Below are 18,252 nucleotides of genomic sequence, written 5' to 3' on the forward strand. Positions count from 1 at the left end.
AGTCCTAGATTTGAGGGAGGATTTTCTTATGAATTTAGCCACCATTCAATGCCAAGCAAAACACTAAACGCCTCTTATTTATAGTAGTCCGGAAGTTATTACACCTCTTGAATTTTCGACTACAAGTTTAACTTTTTTTATTAGTAATTTTTGTGACCTAGAGGATGAAATCTTCGCCTGTTGTTTTTCCAGTCAGATTGTTGGTACATGCGCACCCAGGAGTGACTTAATGAAATCTGCTGGATTTCCAGATGGAAAACTTTATAGCTTATCTGATAAATAATCTGCACTGCTTGATGATCTGTTTGAAATTGACTTGAAATCTGTCTTGGATTGAGCTGACCTTTTTGGTAAAGTGACATTTCTTTAGTGGTGAATTGAATTTATTTGGAAAAAGCTTAATTTTTTGTCAGATTAAATGCAGAATAACAGAATAACAAAAAGTTATTACAATACTTAAATAACTTGCTAGCATGGCAAACAGTATCAATAGAAAAACTAAACAGAAAAACAGCTAAGTGCATAAAAATCATAATTCAAGTGCAAATCAAGATAATTTTTTTTTTGAGGTACAGAAGCTAATATTCAAAAGTAAAATTTCAAAAGTGAATCTGAATCTAAAGTACCGATCTTGAGATTTTGACTCAATCCACTCTCCTTTACTATCAAGGAAAGTTTTCAAGTCTTGTCAGATTTTGACATGCATTTATGTTTGGACTTTGCGTTGGTTTATTGCAGCTTTGGCTGAATGTTTCTGGTTGTGACCCTTTGCCCTGGTCTCCAGTCATGTGGACTCTAACTGGTTTTCTTCCAGTATTACCCTGTATTTATCTTAATTTCCCATCATCTCTGGTGTGTTCAGGGTGAGAGACCGTGTTGGTGATTAAGAAGTTCATCTGTCCAGAGCGCCTCATCTCCACTGTTCAAGACTTCTTTCTTCTTGCCACTCTTCTGGAAAGGGCCAGATTTTTGCTGATTCCCTGAATATTCCTTGTCTTGTCCAGCCTCTGGATTTACAGGTGTGTCTCCCTGTCTCCCTCAGATGATAGATTGAACATTGCCTCATTAGGGATTTCATAATGTAACCCTGCTTTAACCTTTGTCTTTAACGTGTCTGCTGATGATTATTGTCTAATAAACCTCTGAAGTCGTCACAGAACAGTCGGATTTATGCAAAGATCAACACTAATGATATTCATTGAAGGTCGTATTTCAACCTTCAATGACTTTAAACATCTTAAAATATGAAAAGGTGAAAACTGTACGAACGCTTCTACAAGCAAAGAATCTCAAAGTTTGTAGCTGAAGCAGAAATGTGGAGGTTGTGTGGTTCACATGAACTGAATTTAGTTTTATTTGGTTTACCTCAAATTTGGGCCACATGTTGATCCCCCGCCGCCTCCTCCCCCTCTTGTCTCGGTCTGTCATGTGTCACAGGACCAGATGTTACGCCAGCAAATGGAACACAGGGCAACTTTGTTTGTGAACGTCAGAAAGGTAGTTTAATGAGTTTCATTTCGACCCATGTGGGCCGGATGTAGCCCACACAGGAATATTGCTGGTTTCAGGTCGATTTGTGCATGTGGGCGACACACGCAGCAGGTCTGGGTTAGAGTTCAATGTGAACCAGAGCAGAAGCACGCATTTATACAAAATTTAGGCCACATTTATGACTCTTTCATTCGTGTTACAGGACTTTATATTAACTGATTTAAGTTTGAGCCTCCTTCAAAACACCAAGAAGTCTTATTTTATATTTAATAAAATGTATGCAATGCAACAAATGATCTCACAGGTTTTGGTTAAAGCACATTTATGAGTAAAAAAAAAAAAAAAGTGGGAATATTACATTTACCCAAAGTGCAGTTAGATGAACACGTTACTGCTAATTCAAAATTGTTTAAAAATTAACTATACCACTTCCTTTTGAAGGACAGGAAGTAAGCTTATGCACTCTCCACACTTACCAACGGTAAAGATGTGAAGGCAGCTTCAAATGAATATTTCATTTCTGCGCCATATTCCCACTCTGAAAACTTCAAAAAAAATCTGAATCTTTCATTTGAAAACATGTTGTAAGGGGAAAATCCTGGGTTTATTTATTTATAAAATCATCAGTGACAGTTACTGGCGCCCGCAATGATGCAACAGAATAATGTTTGTAATTACAAAGTTGATGTGAATGTCTAAGAAATGTTGAACGTGATGTGACGCATTTCTCTCTGCTCCACTCTTCAAAATGGATTGCAGAAAGGCAGATGTGTGTTTGTCTTCATAACTCGGTTCTCACTAGGACTGCATGATGCAGGAAGACGTGTAATTTATGGTCAGCATACATCACAACTCCCCCCTCCATTTCCTGCAAACTCTTGCGCAGGGGCGCAGTATAGGGGAAAAAGTGATGACAATTCTAAGGGTCCTGACCAACAGGGGGCACAATTTCTTAATCTTTTGTTCATAGAAATAAAATAAAAAAACAAATCAGGACCCTGTCAATTTCAAAATTAATCATATTGTATTTTCAAAGATTGTTTTTAGCAGTAAAAATTTTATGTTACCACTCCCAGATCAAAAAACACACATCCATATTTACCCTGAACCCCCTCACCCCCGGGTTAAATGGTTTGTTCCTGCTTGGAGCGAGTCAGCAGCAGCTCTAACCCACGTCCCTTCTGACTCGTCTTCTGCTAAGTGAAATTAAAACTGCAATATGTCACTTTTATATAAATATATTTTTTTCCACATATTTGCTAAAACTGTCATTATGTTGTGACAGTATGGTATGAGAGGTAATCTGTGAAAAATCTATTTCCTCTGCTTTCTCCCAGTGCTAGAAACAACCAGTCAGTAGAAGGAGAGTTTTAGTGCCGTCAATCACAATCTCATGTGGTGCTGCTCATCCTTCCTCCCCCTTGATTTGTGCCATGCTGCAGCTAGCATAGCACAGAGCTGTGCAGATTCAAACTGTGAATGCTCAGTTTAGTTAGCATAGCTACCAATGACGGCAGATAAACGGTTTCTTTTAATGATAAGTTGTTTCTCCACCATTAGCACATTTAGCAGTGAGTGAATGAAGCTAATTGACAGTGCTAAGAGCGTCCTATTAGTTCTGATTGGTTGTTTTGGTCAGAACGGTGCATTACTTTAACCAGTAATGCACCATCTCAGGAAGGAGATGGAGGCGATTGATTGTTTTCACAGATTATGTGTCTCATAACAAACTGCTACGACATGGTGACAGCTTTAACAAATATGGAGAAAACATATTTTTTATTAAAGTTATACTGCAGCTTGAATAAAATGCAACTACATAGCATTTTTGAGAAGTCTGTATTGCTTTATGTGTAGTTGCACGTTGCTTTTGACTGTTGCTCATGGGGAGAGACATTTCACTAATCTAATAGAAAAAATGTAAGCAACCTACTTACATACTGGATGTGGACTGTTGGATGTTACATTCATGAGCAGTAAATATTGTGGTAATTATCAGTATTGAACCAAAGAAAGCAAGGCAGATGCAAGCCTTTAAAATTGTGACGCTTTTTATGGGTCAAATAGACTCAAAAATTGTAACAGCAGCTGCGTGGGGGATGGGGGAGGGCAAGATTTCTGAGGGAGACGCATTGCTTTTGAAATGTGATACACCACCAATTACTGCAACCAGTGTAGTAGCAATATTGCAAAACTAATATTGCAATGACAATTATAATTTAATTCAATATATTGTGCAGCTTAGCTAAACTTGTCCACATCTACTGTCTGAGCAATAATTACGTTTGTGACTAATGAGGCTAGATGAGAATCGGTGCTTGTGTTGCCACCGCCGAGTTTCTCAGGGACATTTATTACAAAAATAACTCACTTTTAAATCACTGCAGTAATGAACTTGTTTACTAAGTGTTACTAAGTACAATGTTTATACTCCATTTACATAAACACTGACTGCTTTGGAGACATGCCACTAAAAAAACCTTTTCTGACTAAGATTGAGTCAAACACTCCAGATTGGTTTGACTTGAGACGAAAGATGATTTTATTTTATTTTTTAAACACCTCAGGGTGTCTGGTGGAGGTCCTCTAATGCTGTGGGTCTGTTTCTCAGCTTGTTGAAGTACTGCAACATTTTGTAAAAAACTTTAATGGCTTCAGCTAAAATGTAGGATTATTATCAAGTCCAAATGTATCTTCTTCCATGGACATCCCCATCCCGATTTAAGTACTTTAAGGAATCTTATGTTAGGAGCGCAAGAAAGAATCCAAAGACTTTGGATTCTCTAGAGCAGAAGTGTCTTAAGAGTGGCTCAGGGGGCCATTTGTGGCCCTTGAAATGATTTGGTTCAACCCCTGACCACAAGTCAAGAATGTTAAAGACTTTGACCGTCAAAATAGAAAACAAGTTTTGCCCCCAGAAATGTGGAAATCCTGTTTTTCTTTTAAAAAGTCAACAGCCTTTTGTATGTTTTGGATCTTCAATGATTTACAGATATCATAAAAGAAAATAAATCCCAATAAACTAATGTTTACATTTTTTCATTTAATGAACTTTATGGCCGGCCAGTAATTACAATTTTCCAGCTTTGGCCCTTGGAGCAAAAGGTTTGGACACCACCGCTGTGGAGAAAAGAAAGATCAACTTTACTATCTAATATACTAATATTTGTTAACACTAATATCACCTCCTAACATGGGGCGGCAGTAGTATAACCAACAGAGGTGCCCATAATTGTTCCAACGGTGATTTTATTAGAACCAATCATTTAATCCTAAGGGATTTTTTTCCCCCACACCAGTGAATAAATATATAAGTGCAGAAGTTACTTCACCACTTCCACATTCATACAAACACAAAAAAAACATAAAACTAAAATAGTTTGACTTTTGCTGAAGTCATAAATCAGATTAAGTGTCGTCTGACAAAGCGTTCAGAACGCTGAGGTTGATCAGCCAAACATGGCCGGCGTGTAAACAACAGAGATGCGGAGCGCAGCTTCAGATGATCAGTGAGTTTGTGTGTGACATGGCGGGGGTTAAAATGAGGACAGCAGACAGTGTGCATCTCATTTATTGTCTCCCATTCACACGTTCCGTCAGAGGAGGCAGAGCAGCGTACCATTATCCCATAATTTACAAAACATAAATAAAAGCTGTTTGCATATGAACCGTAACTGATGTACACATCCAACCTGCCATGGCATATTTACAAAGGCCCCTCCCCCTTACCATTAAATTGCTTGTTTTGTCAGTTCACGGTCTTCATGTCCTTCTTGCCTGTACAGACAGATCATTAGTCTTTGCATAACAAAGCAGGACTAAACTCTGGTAGAAGAAAAGAGAGAGGCTTCTTCTTTTAGTCAGAGCTTATTCGAACCAGGAACAAAAAGGTGGATATCAGAACAACTTTAAGTTGTTTAACATTCATATTCATGTGTTTTTTACGAGAAAAAAAAACAAACAAACAAAAATAGCTGGTTCAGCATCTACAGAGACGGGACAGGTTCCTTGATTTACCGAGCCAGCCATCGCAGCTCGGCCCAAAACGATCCGCAGACCAGAAACGCAACATACACAGAACAGTGGGAACTTGCATCTCCATTCCTCAAACACACTTAATCATCTCTGCACACAAACAAGGACGCCGTTTCAAGCATTCTTATTGAATCGAACCTCCTGCCAACTCCAAATGACCAAAACACTGATGCTCTTTGAGCCTGCTGAGCAGCCATCTCTCTCTAATTTATAGGAGAAACGCCGAAGTGCCTCTGCTCCTCTGGGTTTCACATTTTTAAAAAAAATCTTCTCGCCGTTTTCCGATTGTATTTTGCAGCTTCTCAAAACGAAACAAACAAAAGAAATTATTATAATAATAATAATACTTGTTCTACCTGCTCAGAGCCACAGCACCTTTTCTTTACAAACGAGAAATCCAACAACGGGGACAATAAATCCAATCTGTAAACTGTACAATGTTAAGAAGCCTTAAAGGCGCCTGCATGTTTTCAAGATTCTGTAAACAAAACAACTCGGGTTAGTAAATCTTCATGGTGTCTTTTAAAATGCTCTCCCAAGCTGGCCGTCGTAGAGGAAGAGGGGAGAGACGCTACACCTTCCAGACAAAGGCTTTCTCTTCTCTTCTCTCTCGTAGCTGCACCACTGCAGAGAAACTAATTGGCCTTGTTCTAGTTGATTTTTTTTCTCTTCTTCTTTTTAAGAAAATGTCCGATCTGAGACTTGAGTCGAGACCTGCGTGGAGGGAGAGACTCCCCCTGACGTCGGGTCTCACTCTTCGTCAGCGTTCTTCAGCATGAGGATGGAGTTGTAGATCTTCAGAGCCGGTCCCAGCTTGATGGACAGGATCTTAACGATGTCTGCCTGGGTGAGAAGCAGGAAGGCCTCGCCATCTATTTGCTAGAAAGGGAACAAAAAAAAAAAAAGCTTTTGTTGTTGTTTTTCCCCCCACCCAACTTCAGTAATTGCGTATTTTAAATCTGCTTGAATGAATGCTTGTGGTCAGATGTACAAACATATAAACCTGTATTTGCATATATTGATGAGGCCAAGAATGTAAACCTTAAAGGGGACATATTGTGAAAATAAGACACATTTTGCACATTTTTATACTAACATTTGGTAACAAGTTATTGTTTTTTGTGGGTGCCTGGAAAAAAAAAGTTTTAAAAAAAAAAAAACTCTGATTGTGCGGTCAGTCCAGCATCAACAGATGACACCAATATTTAGCTTTCTGGCCTACATGCTAAATAATGTATGTTCAATCCCATCACTGTGAACATGGTGGTGGCAGCATCAGGCTGGGGGAAGGTTCTTCCTTCCAAAAAGCAAAGCTGGTCAGAGTTAATGGGGTGATGGATGGCAGCGTTTAGGAGGACACTGAGCCTAAACAGGCTGGCAGAGCGCCTGGATTATATGGACAGGTCAAAGGTCAGAGGTAAGCTGGAGCTGTTTCGTAAAGAATGAGCAGAAATATCAGTCTCCAGATTTCCAGTGAAGCAGTGAAAGGTGGAAATTATTGAGTCCAGCTGGCTAAATACAAAGGCTAGCCAAAAATAAAATTATTTTAATTATTTGTACCTTTTATTAACTTTGCTTTTATGTGCTGCTTTGTGTTTATATACCACATAAACTCCCAAAACAATAAAGTTCGGGTCTGTGATGTGACAAAGTATGAAGAAGAAAAATCAGTCGCTGATTAATACAAAAGTACAAAGTTCATCTTATTAGCAACAGATATTTAGTTAAATGTTTTTAATAATAGTTAAAATGCTTGAAACTGCGTAAATTAGCAACAGCATACAAACTAGCAAAGAACCCCAAACACCAGAAGACACATCTTTGCCAGTAATAATTAAATATTAAACAAACTGAGTCAACACAATGAATTATTGCTGCCGAGTTTCTGTATTAGAGTTCTTGTCCCAATCTGCTTCATAAAAAAGGATTCTGGAAGCCACTTCCTTTTTGTGTGAGCAGAAAAACAGAAGCCCTCGCACTGGACTGACCTCCCATATTAATTTAATTATCCTCATTTAAGTATCGTTTATTTAAATCAACAATAACAATTTAGTCAGTTCGATTTTGAAGAGTGCAGAAAGAGAGATCACGTCTACATTTCATTTTACTTCATTAAGCTGCTTGACTTTAAAAAAATGGAACATATTGTTATCAGTAGTGACCAGGTGTTAGTTGAATCTCTAATCGTAGGAAACAAAGGGAATTACTCACCTCTGTTTTAAAAGTAGCAGCATGCTCTTTGCATCCTGGGAGTCCTTTGACAAAACCGGCCACCTAGTGGACAAAGAAACCAAGACAAAAATCATCTTGACCAGCGCAGACTGACTCGTTCTGTAAAAATACATCCATCACAGTTCTGATTTCCAAGCTCTGCTTTTTGCAAAGCTTGACATTCTGACTCTAGCTGATTATGGTTATATTTTTCTTTAAGAAATATGATATAAGACGACAGAAGAAGAGCATTCACAATAGATTCTGTGCTGCCATGAGCTCTCATCAATTATTTATCCTAAGTGTAAGGGCAACATCACGCAGCATGTGTGAGAGAGCAGTAGCTGTGAAACAGGATTTTAATGGAAAGGACAAACAAAGTTGACATTTTAAACTGGATTTATTTGCAATTAGCCTGGTTAGCAAGGCTTGGATTATAAAACAGCGCTCTGGGTGAGTCCTGGAACCATTAGATGTTGTCAGCATACAAAAATGTTCTGCAGAGTCATGCTAATTACTTGATTTAGAGACGCATCTAAAAGTTAAAGGACATCAGCCCAGAGAATTTAGAAACTCATTTTGACTTTGAAATGCTGAAAAAGCTGCCAACGCTTTCAAATCCAAAAAGAAACAGAGGATAAAAGCTCTAAAGAATAAAATTAGGCAACATTGTAGCCTTACTGTTATATAAAACTACTGTATAAAAGCTGATACATCTTGGGATGTTTTAAATTTCTTCTAGCATCTCAGCTATCTTTAGTTACTACAGATAAAAACACCTCAGTTGGTAGCCTGCCAGGCAGAGAAGATGATCAGAAAAGCTTTCTTGAGTATCCATTCACTGTTGCCGTTCATCCAAACAACCAGTTGTGTTCATGTTGGATCGGTGAATGAGGAGCATGTCTGTTTTTAATGTGTTAAGCAGTGTGTAGGCATGTCTGACCTCCTCAGCGCTCCAAGTGGCCACTCTCTTGGCAGTCAGCCCCAGGACCTCGGGCAGCAGCTGGCAGTGTTTGTCCCAGCAAAGAGCCACTCTGTGCGGGGGGGAGGCGGAGATGCCGGGAGGGAACACTGACTCGTGTAGTGCTTGCTGGAGTGAGATGGTTTCTGGGGACGCTGCAGACGGAGAACAGAGCAGCAGTCAGTGGGATGCGGCATCGAGGTGCCTGCTTTATAGTAAAGCTCCCCCACTTACATTTCCCATCACTAATCTCATCCTTGACATAGTGCATTTTTAGATACTTGGGCAGTGGAGCCATTCTGAAAAACAAAAAACAAAAAAAAACCCACAAAAGTTTAGATGATAGTTTTGGCCGGAAACCTTCGGCTCAGTGCTGACGAGTCCCACCTTTTAGGCCTCGTTCCATTGTGGCTTTGCTCGTTGGCTCCACCCACTGGCTCTGGCTGGTTGTTGCATTCTGAATGCTCCGCTTCCACAGGCGCTGGTTTCCTAGCAACAGACACTACAGTTCAGAAACAAATCCTTTCAAATATTCATATAAACTATAAATACATAATTGAAAGCACAATATGAGTGTACATGTGAACAAGCAAAAAAAAAGAAAATGTATTTATTTTGAAACACTTTCTAGAAGTAAATTTAAATCCATTCAAGCTTCTAAACCTTTTACCACCACTGTGATTTTGGTGAGTTTTTAAGTGAACTGCTTTTGTTTCTTGTTAAAACATTGTTTTCAGGAGCAGACCTGCTCTGGGGATCCAGGGGCGGCTCGCTTTGTGCCGGCGCCGATGTGGTCTGGAGTGGATTGTTCGATTGCGGGTCGGGGCGTCGCCCCCGTGCCGGAGGCCCGCTGAGGACGAGAGGTCGCTCTCCACCGAGACGATCTGGCAACAAGCCCTCCTTGTTCAAGTTCATCTCAGAGTAAGGGCAGCTCACCTGGCTGCACACAGGAGGAAGAGCTAAACTTTTTATACGGGCAGAAAACAGCCTTTTGGATGTATTTTGCATTTCTGGCAACAAGCATCCTGCAACAAATAGGAGGTGGAGGCCGCCATTATCACTTTGATTCTCACAAACACAGCAACACATTTAGATCGCGAGCCACCCACACAAATATTATTGACATCTGAGAACAAAGTCTCCTGTCCTCTTTTTACACCATTACTAAATAGGATAAAAAGCAGGAGGGTATTTTTCGGGTTTACAGGGGAGCGGCAGTTCAGTTTAACGAAACATGGAGCAGTTAAAACAAAGAACATACATGTTCTGCAGTAAGGCAGGAGGGAGTGGATAAATTACTGTAAACAGAGCTCCTACATGTTTTTCCAAAGCCAAATTTTCATACTTTTGCAGACTGGCTAGAAAAAGCTGAACCTAAACATGAGCAACTAACGTGTAGTGCGTCCCGTAGCGAGGCCCCCTTATGTGTCCGACCCCGTTGCATCCTGGGGTGGGACAGCCTTGCCCAGGGGCAGGTATTGAATCACTTGTGCCTGGAATAAACAAACACAAGGCAACATTAAAGCATTGCTGTGGGGATTTCTGCAAATTCGTTTATTGAAGTTTAACATGAAAAGGCAGGCTGAGTTAAAGCATGTCTTACTGTTGGGGTGCTGTAACGGGTGTCCGGTTTTCTGACACCATCCGACTGGGTGCAGATCTGGGCAATCTGTCTCAACCCAGTAGTCGTAATCCATATTCCAGCCATCGAAGTGGACCTACATGAGAGGAGGAAGGAGAATAAATATGTATTGCGTAAGAAAAGCAAAGAGGGAGTTTGGGAAACGCCTCTGGAGACGCGTCACACCTTCAGTCGGTGGTCCTCTGTGTCCACTATGGTAGCTACACGGATGAGCATGGGGTTCCTCTTATCAACGGCTTCAACTTTCATCCCAACCTGGAAACCATGAGGAGGTCGCTGCAAAGATAAAAATGGGTTCAAAACCACAAAAAATGAAGAACAAATTAGAGAAAACTGGACATTTTCTGGACGTTAGTCAAACAGACAGCCTTGTTTTCAACTCAAGACATAAAGATTATTTTAGCGGCACAAAAAAACTATTGCACCAGAAACCACAATATGCATCCACAGCACAGAGTAATAAAAATGCAACAGTGACCATAAGTTAAGTCCTTATTGGTGTTTTGCATCTGCAGAGACCCGATGTGAAACTACAAAAATATTTTAGGGAGGCAGCATTGCCTCTTTGGTCTAAGAGACAAAACAAAGATACAGTAAATATGAGTGAACCAGATAATAATCGTACCGGTTTGAAAGCTCTTGCAGGAGCAGGTTGTGCTCCCGCTTCCTCCATGTACTTTTCCCATGAGAAATTCTTGGGATCTTTGTGTTCTAAGAGGAAGAAACTTTGAATTAATGGTGGAACTTCTCACTTTGAATACTTTGTTAAAAAAACACACCTTACAGGACACCAAAGATTACAAATTATTTACACAGTGCATTTCTGAATGAGCAACATACATAATTCAATTCAGCTACAGACTATCATTTTGTTGCCATTTATCTGTGATAACAGTAAGATACTAGTAATGCTTGTATAAAAACAGGCTTAGCCAGCAGCGTCTTACTGGGTGGAGTTATTAGAGTCAACTGAGCTTCTTCACAGAAACCAACAGGATGTATGTATGGACTGCTGGCATCACACCTTACATAAAAGAACATAAACATAGTAAAAACAAGCAGTATAGTAACATAAACATGGTTTTACAAACAGATATTTAAAAACAAAAAGATTTTGGCGTTTAAAAACCACATGTGCATGTTTATCCACATCCTCCCACATAGAGGTAGAGAATAGTGGCAGGGATACAGAAAGCGTCAGTGTGCAGAGAGAGGGAAATGACCCTGGGTAATAAACTTCCTACCAATAATCATGTGTGTCATCCAGGCTGTCAAAATGAATCAGAAGGCGGTTGTCGACAACGGCAGCGATTGTTGCTACACAGATCTGCGAGGGGTTCTTCCTGTCGGCTGCCTCCAGTTTCATTCCAGCTCTAAATCCAGATGGGGTCACGGACTACAACCAGAACAGCAACGACGAGGATTAAATGAGTTGCAACACAGTCAGGGTGGATCAGATTATTGAGTGGTGCATCGTTTGTGTAGGACTCACTGTGTTGAGGCTCTTAAAAAGATGCTTTGGAGCCAGTTGGCCTCTGCAGTTTTTCACATACGTACTCCAGTTAAACTCTCCTTCTTTACAGCCTACAGTGAAGTAAACAAATCCATACAGGTGATTTTTAGAAAACATTACCTCCAATTTTATGTAAAAAATAAATAAACATGTCTGGGATTACCTTTAGGCAGTAATAACTTGTGTCCGTTCTTCTCACACCACCCGGCTGGCTTCAGATCCCACGAGTCGGCATTGGCCCAGAAGTCGTAGCATTCAGGGTAACCGTCGAAGTGGAGTCTCACTCTGTAACCTTGGATCTGTAAGACGACATGAAAACAGACTGTGAGGATGAAATTTCTGATTTCTGAAAAAGAGAGACAAGACATTATCAGTGTTCTGACCTCTGCAACAGTGAGCACGCAAAAGAGGGACGGGTGAGATGGATCAAGCCCTTCGAGCTTCATTCCAACCTTAAAACTGTTCCTGCTTTGAGGAAACGATTGGTGCTGAAAGGCAAATACACAACGCAATTAGACTGGATAAATAAGACGCCACATTAAAACAAAATAAATAAATAAATAAAGTGATGATAAAATTACAGTTTGTACCTCTTTGAAAAGTTTCACAGGTGCAGCAATGGTTCGCCCCTCCTCCAGGTAAGCAGGCCAGCTCCACGCCCGCTTCTTATTGGGCGTGGCAGGCACTGACATTAAAACAAACACAAATATGACATGTAACAGATGTTTTGACTGGGTTCCTAAACATTTTTTATGCCAGAGTGGTTCATTTTTTTCCATGTCTGGAGAGTTCTCAGTCTGTTTTAGCACATTATAAAAGTTTAAAGCGGAAAATTTGATGATGAATAATAGCATTTAGAATGCTATTATTAGCATTAAGGTTTTTCAGAATAGCATTTAGAAGTAAAAAAATATATAACCTGAAAAAACACACATGGATGAATGTACAAAAATTTATAAAGAAACATATTTTCGTTTTTTCCATATGAATTCATGGATGGATAAAGATTATAGAAAAGATGTCAAATGTTGGACTCATTTCACCCTTTAGAGTTACTAAGATTACATACAATCTGCCTAAAATCTCATTATTCGCATTGGCTTTTAGCATTTTTTCAAGGTTAAGTTTCAGTTATTTTTGTTACTCTCATTTATTTGTGTAACTTTACTTATTTCTTCACCTTTACTTCCTTATTATCAACAGTATAACCTACCAAGTTTGGCCATTTTGGCTCCTCTCCTGCCTTTGGTAGACTTAGCCTTTTCCTATCAGAACAAAAAGTAAAACAACTTAGTAACAACTTCTATAAAAACACAGATAAACAATAATTGACTAAATTTGAAGGTGATGTTCATGGTGTTGTCCTTACCTCTGGTTCTTCTTGATTGTCCTCCTCTTCATCACCAGAATCCATGTAGATCTTCCTCTTTTTCCGAACACGTTTCCCCAGTCGCTCACCATCCACTGCCTGACTGTCACGGGCTTCTGCTGGAGAAGATCTGCAAACCCCCCAACCCCCCAAAATAAAAAAAAATAAGAAAGCTCACATCAAACTATTCCAGAAGGCAGCAGTGAGAAAATATTGCATATATTTATTTTTACCTGCCGCTTGAAGGCTGAACACAAGAGCTACAGTATTTTCCCTCTATAAGGGCGATCCTGGAAACGGGTCCACCACAGGACCGACACCTTAACAGCTCCCCGTTTGGACCCGGATCCGCACCAGAAGCAGCTTTAACCCTGGGGCCAACCTCCATGCCAGGGTCCCCCTCTGAAAACAAGAGCACAGCCCCGGAAGCTCAAACACATGCGATATAAGAGGGTCTAAACTGAAAGATTTATATTAATGAATAGAAGGAGATTCTAAATAATTCAGATTTTTTTACGATGTCAGCGATTAACGGAGACCGTCGTACCTTTAGCTTGAGATGAGCCCGGTTTGCTCTGATTGACCGGAGCTGTGGCCGTGCTGGCCTGTGACTGGACTTCGGGTGGAGGGGTGGGAGTGTGAGACGGCACTGGGTTCAAGGTCTCACGATTAGCCTCTGCCTCCTGCCCTTTGACCTCTACGTCTGTGACTATCTCGAGGGTCCCAAACTCCGTCATGCGGAACTGAAACAAGAAGAGAAATAAGCAGACGTACCGATCAGGACTTGTGCCCACGCTCCAGATTCTTTTATCTCCTGTTCAGATCCTGTGACAAACAGATAAGTATGTAGAGCAAAATTATTTCTCTACATTTAAACTAACATTTTCACAACCCTTAAACTTTTTTGCTTTTTGTTAAAACTACAAACTGCTATGTATTTTATTTTTGATGTTATGTGATAAACATACACACAACAGTGAAGTGGAAAGAAAACAATGAATACACACATATGTAGGCCCCTAAAGAGGATCCAGTGCAACCAGTCACCTCCGGGAGGCAACTGATTAGAAAATACTATCGACCTGTGTGTAATTTAATGCCAGTATAAACCCAGCTCTTCTTTTTTTGCAAATGTTCGTCAGAAAACATTAGTAAATGAACAGCATTCTGAAGATATAAAAACACTGCTAACAGGTCAGGGAGAGAAATGTTGAGACATTTAAGGTTAATTTATTAAACGATGTCCTAATCTTTGAACATCCCAAGAAAAGACTGCAATAGACTTGGAACTGGGATGGAGGTTCACCTTCCAACAGGACAACAACTCCATACACACAGCCAAAACCACAGAGTGGTTTAAATACTTTGTGTTAGAAAGACCCAGTCAAAGTCCAGACATAAATGCAGTAGAGAATCTGTGGTAAGATTTATAATTGCACATTCACAGTTGTTCTCCATCCAGTCTGACCGAGCTCGAGAAAGAGGAAAGCTTTTGGGTTTTACATGCACAAAGCTGGTAAAAAAAAAAATACTCCAAAAAAGGCTTGCAGTTGTTACTACAGCAAGGGCATGATAGGTTTTTAGTGCTGAATGGAAAAGCAAGCCACACGTTACGGATTATTTCCCTTTCATTCACAATTATCCACTATTTCGTGCTGGTCTATTAAATTAGATACCACTATAATCCTTTGACCTTAGTGGTTACAAAATCTGAAACAGAGGTGAAATTACTTTTGAAAGGCACTATATCTGATTAAGAGCAGGAACAAAGAAAAATGTGTACCCTGATATCACTGCCTGGAAGTGTAGCAATACCATCCTTCCAGTCCAGAGCTCCCATCATGTCAAACTCAGCTCCCTGGGAGGGTCCATCACTGGGTGGAGTGTCAGTCATTCCCACTCCTCTGATATGACCTACCTGAAAAGCCATAATATCCACAGAAGAGCAAACACTTGAATCCTATAACTGAGTAGTCTGTACATTTATTTAAACTATCGATGTTTTTTTTTTCATTTGAAGTGAGGCGGTCGGCGTTATGTTTTTGTCTTCTCAAATACTAAAACGCAGATTCAACCTGCGCTTGTAAACAGTGATACCCAACATCACCACTAGATGGCGAGTGTGTGCAGGCTTGCAATGGTACACCATGCACTTCTGTTTCAGACAAAACACTCAATAATATTGTTTTGCCGGTCAACTAACGGGCAAATACGCAAACAAACGACCTCATTAGGATAAACATTTGTTAAGACCATTGACAAACAAGGGAAAATACGTCTCAAGTTTGAGTTAATCACAAAAGTTCGTCTTTTCCTTGTTTTAACGGTATCTCTTAAAAAGCAGAGTTTGTCTGGTTGCAAGCAAGCGAAATGACAATGTGTTCATCGATTTCACAAAGAACACTATTTTCTGCACTGACTGTCCAAACTTAAAAGCGTTTAAAAACGTATGTTATTACGATTAAACGTTTTAGTCCTGACGCATGTTCAACACTGAATTAATGTCATATTTTCTGTTTGCAACGCCGTCATAACCATGTGCAAAGTAAACAACAGTGAGGGTTAATGTGTCCTGTTTGAGTTTGACGTTGCAATTGATGCCTCAGTTTTATACCAGCTATAAATAAAGTGTATGTAAGAGCGCCCATGATTAGCATTCGCCCTATACAAAATGGCGGAGCATAGGAAGAGGCCACCAACATGTTTAAACTATGTTAATTACTCAAGTTGCCCATTTAAACTAATCATGCGAGGTCCCTTCGCGTCAAACAAAAGCAAAGGCTGGCTATGTAATTTCCTGACCGAGTGTTTTCATTGAGTCTGCCCGTTTTTCTTCACTTTCTCCTTGTCACGGAATGTCAGCCCAGGTTGCTACGGTAGCTAGCTGAAGCTAACCGTCAGCTAGCGCCGGTGTTGTGCCGTAGAAAGCACCCCTGCCGTCAAAACAGACCCCAGTTTCAAGACGCATATTTGCACCGATAAATCAGGTGGAAGTGACTGGGAAATGTTTTATCACGATGCAATCACTGTATTTATCTGATTGCATTTGTGAAAATAAGTGCCCTAAAATACGGTTCTAAACAGTGGATGCGTTTGACGGCTGGGGCACTTTTTTCGGCACAACACCGCTCCGTAGAAATGAACGGACGACTGCTAAACAGCTAGCCGTAGCATTGTGACTGGATGCAGCCAGATAAGGACAATCTGTAATAAATAAGTTTCCCGGTTAATAACTACCTAAAAATGCCGATATTTCAAGGAATATCACAAAAGCATAAACAATAAAACTACGCTGCTGTTATGAGATTTGACAATGTTGCCTGATTAATTTCTTCAATAGAAACTTAAAAAAACGATTTATTCACGCCGTTTTAAATCAAAGTGGAAATAACGCGAACAAACACCAACTAGTCAATCTTAGATCGGGCTTTAAATTTTTTGCTCACGTTAGCAGAGATAAAAAAAGAATTAACGGTCGTATTGTTTAGAAAAATTGTGGAACTCACCTCGTTTCTGTTTTAACTCTTATTTAGAGCTGGATAAGACCGATGCGCATGCGCGCAAGATGCGGCTGCCTGACAAGTTTGGGTCTCGGGAAAAGTTCAGCTCGCTATCCGTAGGCCTGCGTTTGCTCGCAGCATGCCCAAAACTCGGTTCGGGACTGATGTAAGGGATATTAGAAGCCTTAGTGGGGCTCGAACTTCCCCGTTGCCCTCGAACAGGCGTTTAAAGTATATCCCTCTCTCCTCTCTCCTCCTTCCCCCACTGTCAGAAGTAGGAGTGTGTGTATCAATGGAGCGCAGACAGGGACTGCAGCGGCTCCATTATAACCGTTGGGAGAGCGTTTGGTTCCTGTATGGTGAAAACGTCCGTTTGCATCTCTGTTTTCAACACTCCACCTCCGTTAAACGGCATATTTATACGAGTATTGTCCCCGGCATACGGAAACACGTATCACACCAGCGTGCTAACACACATCAGTCTGACGTGAAGTGATATTTCTTGCCTTAACAGATTGAATACATTGTAACACAAGAATCCAGACTGGCTTTAGCCGAACAGTTTGAGTTACAACAACAAAACGAACCCATGGTGTAAAAAAAAAAAAAAAAAAAAATCGAGTTTAACCACGCAAACTGTACGAATTAATGCGCAATACGTTTTGTGGTTGTAATATTTTTTTTTATGTGTGGTCTAATGCACCGCGTGTCGTCTTATTTTGAGGCAACACACTGGAGACATGGATTCATGGATTTAAAACTGTTAATGCTTCTGACATACTTGAACTGAATGGATTAACAGAAGTAGCTACTCCGTACGTCGTACGCGAATATTAAATTATAGTGGTTTAGGATAAAGTCTTGCCCAATTCACCATGCCCTAACGACGTTACGTTCCTCCCTTCTTCCCCGTTTCATAACCACGTTCTGAAACCATTGCATGCCCATTTATTTATTTATTTATTTATTTATTTATTTATTTATTTATTTATTTATTTATTTATTTATTTATTTATTTATTTATACCTCTTTGTCATCCGGCACCTTTGCGGTGTTAGAATGTGCACCTATTTCCTGAAGACATTAAGTAATAAAATATAATTGACTAATTGCCTGCTGGACTCCTGTAAATATTTAATAATATCTTCCAACAGATCGCCCAGAGTTGAGCAGTTTTAAGGCAGGGGTGTCAAGCTCAGTTAGCAGGCCCTAACTTAGATCAACAAAATAAATTGTTATATAATCTCATACAAAGTTATCAGTAAATCTGACTTAACATTTTATTTTTTATGACTCATGTATTTCTTGAAAATAAATAAACTTCGCCAACTTCAAAGTGGACGCTTTACTGACTTAAAAAAAAGTCGACATGTCAACAAGTGGGTGCAAACTGAGGAGGAAGTGAATTCAGGAAGGTTCAGCAAATTGATTTTAAATCAAAAACGTCGGGTACGAAACGACCAAACAACCCCACAAAAGTTACGAAGTGGCGTTACCAAAGATGGCGGCAGGGGAATAATGGACAGCAGT

At 40.0% G+C, this 18,252-nt stretch overlaps 1 protein-coding gene across 2 annotated transcripts; it reads right to left on the reverse strand.

Annotated features, from left to right (window-relative positions):
- Positions 1–5,046: 5,046 nt before the first annotated feature.
- Positions 5,047–17,125, reverse strand: l3mbtl1b (L3MBTL histone methyl-lysine binding protein 1b). 2 transcript variants are annotated; one of them, XM_008432671.3, is made up of 22 exons: positions 16,729–17,125; positions 15,006–15,140; positions 13,770–13,965; positions 13,456–13,624; positions 13,223–13,352; positions 13,067–13,118; positions 12,444–12,538; positions 12,237–12,341; positions 12,017–12,152; positions 11,833–11,924; positions 11,585–11,736; positions 11,288–11,364; positions 10,966–11,051; positions 10,506–10,616; positions 10,302–10,416; positions 10,092–10,191; positions 9,444–9,638; positions 9,086–9,187; positions 8,933–8,997; positions 8,681–8,853; positions 7,738–7,800; positions 5,047–6,405 (listed from the first exon to the last, which is right to left on the reverse strand). In XM_008432671.3, exons 2-22 carry the CDS (start codon positions 15,114–15,116, stop codon positions 6,277–6,279), a joined length of 2,454 nt encoding a protein of 817 aa, XP_008430893.1. In that variant the 5' UTR covers positions 15,117–15,140; positions 16,729–17,125; the 3' UTR covers positions 5,047–6,276. The 2 variants fall into 2 exon arrangements, with proteins under 2 accessions (XP_008430893.1, XP_008430894.1); XM_008432672.3 differs by lacking the exon at positions 16,729–17,125 and adding an exon at positions 16,025–16,178.
- Positions 17,126–18,252: the final 1,127 nt, after the last annotated feature.

This window comes from Poecilia reticulata, chromosome 16, assembly GCF_904066995.2.
Source record: "Poecilia reticulata chromosome 16, P_reticulata-male-v2, whole genome shotgun sequence".
In the NCBI taxonomy this organism is placed as follows: domain Eukaryota; kingdom Metazoa; phylum Chordata; class Actinopteri; order Cyprinodontiformes; family Poeciliidae; genus Poecilia; species Poecilia reticulata.